This window comes from Eurypyga helias, unplaced genomic scaffold, assembly GCF_000690775.1.
Source record: "Eurypyga helias isolate BGI_N326 unplaced genomic scaffold, ASM69077v1 scaffold31624, whole genome shotgun sequence".
Classification (NCBI taxonomy): Eukaryota; Metazoa; Chordata; class Aves; order Eurypygiformes; family Eurypygidae; genus Eurypyga; species Eurypyga helias.
Window position 1 is genome coordinate 13,769 of NW_010244845.1, and position 9,086 is coordinate 22,854.

The following is a 9,086-nucleotide window of genomic DNA, read 5'->3' on the forward strand; positions in this document are numbered from 1 at the left end:
AAGGCATTTTCCTGTCTCTCCCTCAGATCACTGGTCAGGTAACAAGGATAGCATTAGGAGCAATAGGGCGAAGAAGTAAAAAAAATCCATCCCTTTAGGTGTTCAAATACAGGAAAGATAAATTGGTTTCCTCTTTATTACCTGTTCTCACTGCTGTGGGTACTGGGTACCCCTCATGGGACATACAGGTAATTTGTCTCCTTTCACACTAGGTGGGGAGAGTGATGCAGCAAGAATTTTGCTGTCAGTTCCTGACCCAAGTGACAATCTTGGCTCTTTTCATTCTTCAATTGTTTTTTTGTGTTCAGGAAGCAAAGACTGTTGCTTTTATTTGGTGCTGGGATACGGATTTAATTAGAAGAGCTGACTTAAGAGGCTCGCTGATTTTTTGTCCTCTTTGGCAGTTTTATTATAAAAAAACATGGAAAAAGAAATGTTTGTTTGCTACTGTTCTTTTGTAGATAGAATGACAGGCTATAATTTCTCCATAGAACTACACTTGCATGTGGGGATACAGTAGATAACGTGTCCTTCCCCCTTTAACTGACTTCAGAAGTTATGAAATAGCAAGTGGTTTTACTTAAGAGTGTTTGTGTTCACAGAGCTGATGGAGCTGCTCTCTCTGCTGTTCTCTTAGCTGGAGTAAAAGAACCTTGAGCAATGATGTGAAGAGCACACATGACCTTTTGTCATGATTTTAAGTTTTTCTTTACGAATAAGATAGGCTAATAGCTTTGAAATTTCTTTTCTTTTTATGCCTCATAAGTAATGACCAGAACTCCACATCTCCTGTCCACTTTCCTGCTTCCTGAAATGAGTGAATAAGTGCGTACTGAGGCAGTGTAATAATGAGAGGTTTCTGGCTCAGTCTGTAAGCCAGAATACCCTTTTTTTTTTTTTTTTGATCTGTTCTTACTCTTAGACTTGTCCAGTTTGGAAGGTGCTGCCAGTAATTTAAACTCCAGCTGGCATAACTCTTGGAGTCAGGGGAAGATTCAAGACTGTTGCCTCTGCCAGTGTTGGTAGGGGGGAATGGACAAACACACAGAACAAACTTAACAAAATAGCAAACAAATTAACATACATAAATATGTAAAAATGGAGTAAAGCAACTCTTTGCATAGGCATCATGTTCTAAATGGGATGGAAGATGTCAAACCATTACTCTTGACTGTCTCAACATTACTGATATTTTGGAATAATTTATTTTTGCCGTTATTCACAGAAAGAATTCGCTATTTCCAGGTTTTCTTCTGATTTAAACAGTTTTTTGTTGCTTTGGTTGTTGGCACTGACTCAAAACAATTTATTTTTCTGTCTGTAGGGTCTGTGTTCTTCCAGATTCTTAAGTACACATCTAAATGTGAACACACAAACAATATTTATGCGTGCAGAGAAACTGTTCAAGTAGTTCAAGTTAGACACATGGTTAAAAATTTTGTGGAACTGGTTATGCTGAAAATGCATGTATATAAATTATAATATGTATAATCTTTAAAATAAGTGTTTTCTCTTCCAGAAAGTACAACCAGATATCCTGAAATTATTATTAAACAGCACAGAACATATTAAAATCCTTATTTGGTAATCACAAATTTAAACCATATCTAAAGTTGTGTAATGTGATTTCCTTGAAAATCAAAAGTTTTAATATTGCTCCATTATTTTTAATCCCTATTTAAACAGTGGTGGGAGAGAAGCGGAAGAAAATTCTTTACAGGGAAAGCATAAAATAAATAAACAGAGAATGAAAAAATATAGTATCTCTGCAAAGTCTTATATGCCATCCAAAATCAACTTCATGCAGGTTGTCCAATATAAAAAAAATGATTAAAGCCTCACAAGACAGTCTCTGATATGAGCAGCTGTTGTTGAGATAATTTGCCTTCTTGCCGCTAATATGTTCATGAATTTCACTAGGAAAATCTGTCTCATGTCTTGAATCAGAAGAAGGACAAAGTAGATAGCATATTGCATGCATGATGCAAGGAGTACAGTAATGCAAAACATCTGGGTGGAGTGGACGACAACTAAAACTGATGTTCAGTCTGTTGAAAAGAAAGCTTCTCTTTTATACTTTTCCTTCAAAAAAAACCAACCAACCAACCAACTCCCCAAGAAACCCCGAAAAAAACAACCCCAAAACCCCAATCAAACCAAAACACCACAACATTAATAGATTTCTCCTCAAAGAAACATCTCCTTTTTGATCCACTAAGTTTGCAAACCTGAATGATCTGTATGAAAAAACTTATATATGATATTTAAGAGAAAGCAGTAGTTGATTTTAAGCAGGACTGCATTTTATGTGCAGGTAATTCTGTCTCAGTTTCCACAGGAGAAAAATTGGCTGTTTATTGATAAACTCTTAAAGCATATGTGCTTTTCTTACACCGGTGTATGAGTTGGATATTTACTGATTCGTTTATTAATATAAGTGAATCAAGTAAGCATGGTGTTTTTTCAGGTTTGCTTCATGAATGTTTATCTATTTTATCAAGTAATTAGCAGATAAAGAGTCATAAACAACAGATAACCACATCTGAGGGAAGAATATGTGAACTTTTGGGACTTCCAAACTTTTCTTGGAAAATGGGAAGCTACATAGTTTGTTGTAAGTGTACACAATTTCACAGCTGTGATGAAATAGTTACCTTTTTTCCCCAAAGGATTTTAAAAGCTATTCTCATGCCCTCATTTTTGTCTAGCATTGTTAGAGAGGGTATTACATTTTGTTATTATTTCAAACAGTAATATTGATAGTCACTTAAAATATGGTAATTGGGATCTGAATGAGTATGTGATGACAGCTGCAAAACAAATTCTGTCTGCGTTAAGGAAGCTCATCTTATGGTTAGAAGGGACAGTGCAAGACTAAGCTGTCTTCTTTCCATTTTGCCATAAAAAGGAGCTGTTAAGGCAAATTGGCAGTTTCTTCAGGATAAAGGTAACAATTGCCAACTACCACTCAGGAGGATAGTGTTAACTTACTTGTGTGCACTTTTCACTCCACAGTTGTGAAGTACAACTCTGTGGTTTAAACCATCCTCATGCAAGAAGAGAGGAAAAAAAATTGTAAGAATTTGTTGATTCTTGATTGTGTGAACACCATCTCACATGTGAATCACATGTGCATTGCCAAGAGCAATAAACATCCACTTTGGGTTGTAGAACCCCAAAACACAAAAATCACTTGTGTTAAGGCTGTGCTGTGCTTGGTGGGATTTCAAGACCCCTACTCCTTTTTGCTCAGCTGGATGTTTTAACCTACAAGAAAGAGTATAGAAGTAGCTAAGTCTTTGTAAAACCACAAAAAGATTTTACATATGGTAGGGAAAAGAATAGATTCCTTTTTCTGCTGGCAAAGACCACCACCACTTCTAAACATAGCGACATATGTCATCATATTTTCTTACACTCACCATTTCCTTTTCACTTTCACTTCTCATTAAAGAAAGCTGAAACATCAGCATTTTTTTTCCCTCATTTCCCTACTCTGTAAATCTACTAAGAAATATTAAGCAGCCGTCATCTGGCAAGCCTGCCTACTTCAGGGTAAATCAAATGGGGCTCTTGTAAAGGTGACGTTTTCAAAGCTTTGTGTGTGAAACTAAACAAATATTTGTGTGACCCTAACTTATACGTGCGGAATTCATATCTACAAATATCAAAGGGGTACCTAATTAGGCACGAGGGTGTGAAAAGAACTGACTTGTGCATACACAGCATGTGTGCTTCAGTATAAACTGTCATTGCACAAATATGTGACTGAGTTGAGTCTTTCTAAATTTTTCGCTTATTTTCTTCCTCTCCTTTGCTCATACTAATAGTTCCTATAAGTCTTGAGTCAGTCAGAAGCTGCATAATCTAGCACATTTTCATCCCCACATGCCAGGCAGTAAAAATCCAATCTCAGAACTCAATTTTTTCCCCTGATTACTGGTATTCATATCTTACATTGACTGAAGTTTCCTGAGCTCTTCTATTAACTCACAGCTATAATAATGACCCTTTTGCTTCAATATTTTTCTTGTGAAATACTGTAATAGTTTTGATTTCTGCATGTTAGTGGAATAGACTTCTTTGCTCTATTAGAATTTAAGCAATACTTTCTTTTGCAAGAAGCTGTATGTCCTGTTGTGCCTACCTGGTATAGCAGTTAGTCATTACATACACAGCCAGTTTAACGCATCGTCATATTCTTAGTGTGATTTAAAGGACCATAGTTTGCTCTTACCTCTATGTAAGGCTTTTGACTCAGTCACTTAGCAATTAACAGCACTGATTTAAGACATTCATATCTTCCACCTGTCTGGTCCCATTGCCCTTCTGAAGATTATTGACCTGGAAGAACTGGCAGAAGGGAAGATATTTCCACCCTGGGCTTTTACTGAGTAAATCCTGGTTTCTGAACACAAATTCATCTTTTTCAGGAATTTAAAATCCGATACCAGACTTTGCAGTGTCATGGTTGTTGCCACATGTTTTCTCCTCAGATAGGGTGGAAACCTGGGGCAGAAGTAGTGGAGAAGGCATAAGGCAGCAAGATCCTCTAAAACGTCACAATTGGGTTCACCGGAAAGATCTTTCTCTGTATCTCTTTTGAATCTAGCATAGCTACCCTCTTACTCTTCCCATCATTCAGAGGATTCAACACTACATCTTTTCATGTTCAACACTCCCATAGAAGCACTTTTGTATGTGAAGCAAGTTTCAGATGTATATCTTTGAAGTGTTTTCCAAAGATCAACATCATTATAGCATTAAATATATGGTCTTACGGTTTACTGTTCTCACCTTTCCCCATCATGTTTCTCTCAGTGTAATTGAAATGCAATGCAGCAGCTCCTGTGGCATTGTAAAACAGTACTTTCTGATGGCATGTTTGTTCTTGTTGCTTAAGCATGCGCTCACTCCAGTGAGGATTCCTTTTTGCAATTTGTAATTATGTTCTGAAAATAAACTAAAGCAGTGTTTCACTCCCTTTATATATTTGAGTGGTATGCTGCAGTAAGCTTTGAAGAAAACCCACAGGTTTGCAGTAGCACTCATTCATGCCATCATGAAATACACTTTTGTATTCCCTGACCAGTACTTAGGTGTCTGATGGGTACTTGTATAATATGAGGACTTACAGGGGTAGTTATAAGAGCAATGAACATAAAGAATATTGTTACTCTTCTCATTTCATCTGACCTTAAGACAGATGTTCTGCAGCTTTTTAACGTGTTACTTTATGTCATTCAAAGCTCTGCTGTACACTAAACAACTATCTAAAGCCTTTGACCTTTTTATGTATTTCTCAGTGTAGGATTTAGTTTTGTTGGGAACATTCAAGCTGAAGTAAAGTAACTTTTGTTTGTGTTATGACTGATTCCTTAAGTTTTCTTTTTTTTTTTCATTTATTTTTTAAGGGAAAAAAATCATATCAGAGCCTACAACTGTTAAGCTTACATCCCTGAAAACTGACAGTGTGAAATTGTCATCTGCTAAAGCTACTCTTAAACCTCCTGTTTTTGAGACTTTGATTACTGAAGTGGCTGTCACCAATACCGAGGTCCCTGGTTTGGAGGAAACAACCCTGGAGACTGAAGAAGATACAGCAATGACTACTGATGTGGCTGAGGAAAAAAGGGAAATGGAGGTGCTTATGGAGAACATTAAGTTAACCACCCTTCTACCTCAGACTGTCACAGATGGTGAAATAAGCACTTATGATACACTGGGAAGGACTGAATACGATGTTTCACCTAGGTTAACAGACAGCACATCTGCAGCTTTGGAACTGGAGCACACTTACTCTGAAGCTGAATTGCCCGAGGAACAAGGTAGGTCTGAAAGCATTGAGGACGCTTTCTTGACCTCTATAATTTTTCAGGATAGAACAGCTGTAGCTAAGAGTTCCACTGGTTCATGGGAAGATGCTGAAACAGGAGATACAGAAAAACATGATGCTGATAATCAGACTGAACAAATAGAAGTGGGTCCTGTGATGACAGCTACAGATAGCTTGTTACCATCTTCTCAGAGAGAGTTTCCCAGGACAGGGACTTCAGTTTCACTAACAAAAGAGAATATATATGTTGGTGCCCACTCAACAAAGGAACCCACAAAAAAGTCAATGGAGGCAAAATCTGACAAGAAACTTACAACTGTTGTAATCCCTAAAGCTTTGTTCACTGATCAGTATGATCTTACTACAGAGAGGGAGGGCAGAGAAAGCATGTACACTGTTATGCCTGATAGAGTTTCTGGCATGGCTACTGGTAGCATCCCAGAATCAGATGTGCCTGCTGCATCAGAGACACTCACAGATGAGCATGTAGTAACCCCTGGACAATTTTCTACAGCAGATGAGTCAACTTCATTAATTAAATTTAGTTCTGCCACAGTGTTTGATAATGAGGCATCAGCTGAAGGAAACAGAGAGGACCTGAAAGATGTGCAGCCTACCATGTCATCTGGAATACCTGTATCTTTTTCTGGATCAACTGTTAATCAAACAGGATCTGAGGCCACCACTCTCTCAGGAAGTACCATTTCCTGGCAAAACATTGGAGAAGGCACCACATCTGTGATCCACTCATCTCAGCAAACTGAAGGGTCAGCAGTTTTAGAGGAGCAGGAAGAAACAAAGGAGCCAGAAATGAGAACAATAGATATTAAGATTCCTCATTCCACAACTGTCATTCCTACAGCAGAATCTGAGGAATATCCTACAAGTGAGAAGTTCACACAGGCTCCTCCAGCTTCTGCCATGTGGCTGCCGACAGATAAAGATCAGGAGGGTATGATGGAAGAGTCATCTCATACTAAGAGAATACATGAGTTAGACACAGAAGATAGTATCTCTGGAATGGAGCCTACATCATCTCCAGGGCAAATTACAGAATATACAAAGCATCCAGGAGCTCCACTTCTGGCAGTTACAGATGCAACTGCCATGGAGCCAGAGGAAACAAAAAGTGATGAAGAAGCTGTATCAGCTGATTTTGATCAGAGTAAAGATACTACAGGTATCTCCCACACAAGCAGCTCTTTGGGTCTGGAAATGATCACAGTATCCAAAACATCAGTGGATGAAAGTAGTGCAACAATAAAGTCTTTCAGGTCCTCAGTTGTTACTGTATTACCAACTGCTATGCCTACAGTCATGGAGGTAACCGAACATGACAGAGATGAAACATCAGGGTATGTCTTCAAAACGTCCATTCCTACCTCAGAAGTTGAACAAAGAGAGGTGGCTGAGACATCAGTAGCAACGCCTGCTGAAGACATCTCCACTGAAATGGAGGTCTCAAAATACACAGTGACAGTGGAAGACCAGACAAGCGTTGCAACATCACCTGAGGGGTGGTCAGTGGTAACGCTTCCAGACAGAAAAGGAACACCATCAGCTGTCTTTGGAGGGACAAATGAATCTAGTATATTTACAGATGGAACAGAGGTAGATACTACAGTTCCACAGAAAGAACATGATGCTTCCCTAGTTCCAGGTACTGTAGAGAGTGAGGTCACTAGAGATGTGTCAGTTACTGTTCGGACTCCTTTTGATGGTATCGTTCATACAGAAGCAACAGGAACAGCCACAAAAGATAGTGCGATGTTCCTAGAGGAATTCACCACAAAGGATCAAGATGAAGAACAAGATACTGCCACAGAGTCTACTTTATCTGTGACATCTGTCCAATCACAGGAAGAAAAGACAGCACCAGGATCTGAATCATCTCAAACAGCTATTCAGGAAAACCAGGATGAGACAGGTTCAGCTTATGATGAGACATATCCAGCAACAGAGGTATCAGTGCCTGCAGTGAAGCTCACAGATTACGGAGTATTTCTGGGACCTGATGAAACTAGCACCAGGGTCTTGCATCTCACAGCGACTCCGAAAGCTGAAGCTGCTACTGATCAAGAAGAGAAGGTCACTGAAGTGGTGCCTGTGACAGCGGGTACCCAGGCAAAACCACATGGAAGTAGTGTGTTTCCCACGAGGAGAGAAGACAGTGATGTTGTGAGCTGGGAATCTGTGTTGCCGCCCCATACGATGCCAACAGGTGATTCTACTGTGGAAAGCATTACTCATCTGACTTTGGGAGCTTCTCCAAGCCGAACTCTGGAAGGTTCAGGAATATCAGAAGAACCTGAAGAAATCAAAACAGCTGTATTTTCAGCTAATGCAACAGATAGAGTAACAACTCTCAGTGATGTGACAACACCTTCCATTAGTGCTGTAGATAAAATACAGCCTACATCAGCATCCAAACCTTTTGTTACTCAGCAGTCACCACGTATCATTCCTGAAGAAGAAGAGGAGGTAACAAGCAATGACATCATCATAATTGATGAATCTATTTCTCCCAGTAAAGCCACTGCTGATGATGATCTGACAGGGAAGATGTTAGAACCAGAAATTGATAAGGAATATTTCACAGCATCAACTGCTACTGCAGTTGCACGACCTACTGCACCACCCAAAGTGAAGGAGGCCACAGAGGCTTTACAACCTCAAGACGTGTCTCCTTCTACTTCACACCCTGATAGTGGGAATGACATAAAGTTGTATGTTATTCAAATCACAGGCAATGATACAGGTAAGATTTTACCTTTCAGACCTGCAGTCCATCAGAATGGGCAGTTTATCCTAGCAAGTTGGTGTACTTTATAATGTACTGGAGATGTTTATTGGATCACTGAAGGATGCAAAGTATGAGTTTTATCTAGACAGCAACTTAGTAAATATTGGTATGTCTATTTTTCTACCCATTAAAGACCCTCAGGAGTGTGTTATATATATGGTTTGGGGTAAGATTAATTTCTATGTAAGAATGAATATGAAACTGTTTATTTCCTCTTAAAAGTCATGATGGCTATAGTTCAATTTTCTTATTTAATATTGCCAAGTCACTGATTTAACATCAGCTATCTGTGAAACAAGCATTTTAATTTCACAGCTTCCATTCCATGCATTACTAGTCCTAAACCAAGCACTAGATTATTTTAACATTCCATTAGTCCGCAGCAATTAACAATGCCATGTACAGTGTAGTCAGCTAAAAAAGGTTAAGGCACTCTACTGCATCCAC

The 9,086-nt window shown here is 38.9% G+C and overlaps 1 protein-coding gene across 1 annotated transcript in view; it reads left to right on the plus strand.

Moving 5' to 3' along the window:
• LOC104508320 (versican core protein-like) overlaps positions 1-8,594 on the plus strand; it is a gene marked incomplete at both ends in the record, with an annotated part of 15,313 nt that extends 6,719 nt beyond the window's left edge. Inside the window, one exon of the mRNA XM_010149898.1 lies at positions 5,415-8,594. Coding sequence (XP_010148200.1) covers positions 5,415-8,594 — 3,180 coding nt within the window. The remainder of the gene's footprint in view (positions 1-5,414) is intronic.
• Between the last annotated feature and the right edge of the window lie 492 nt (positions 8,595-9,086).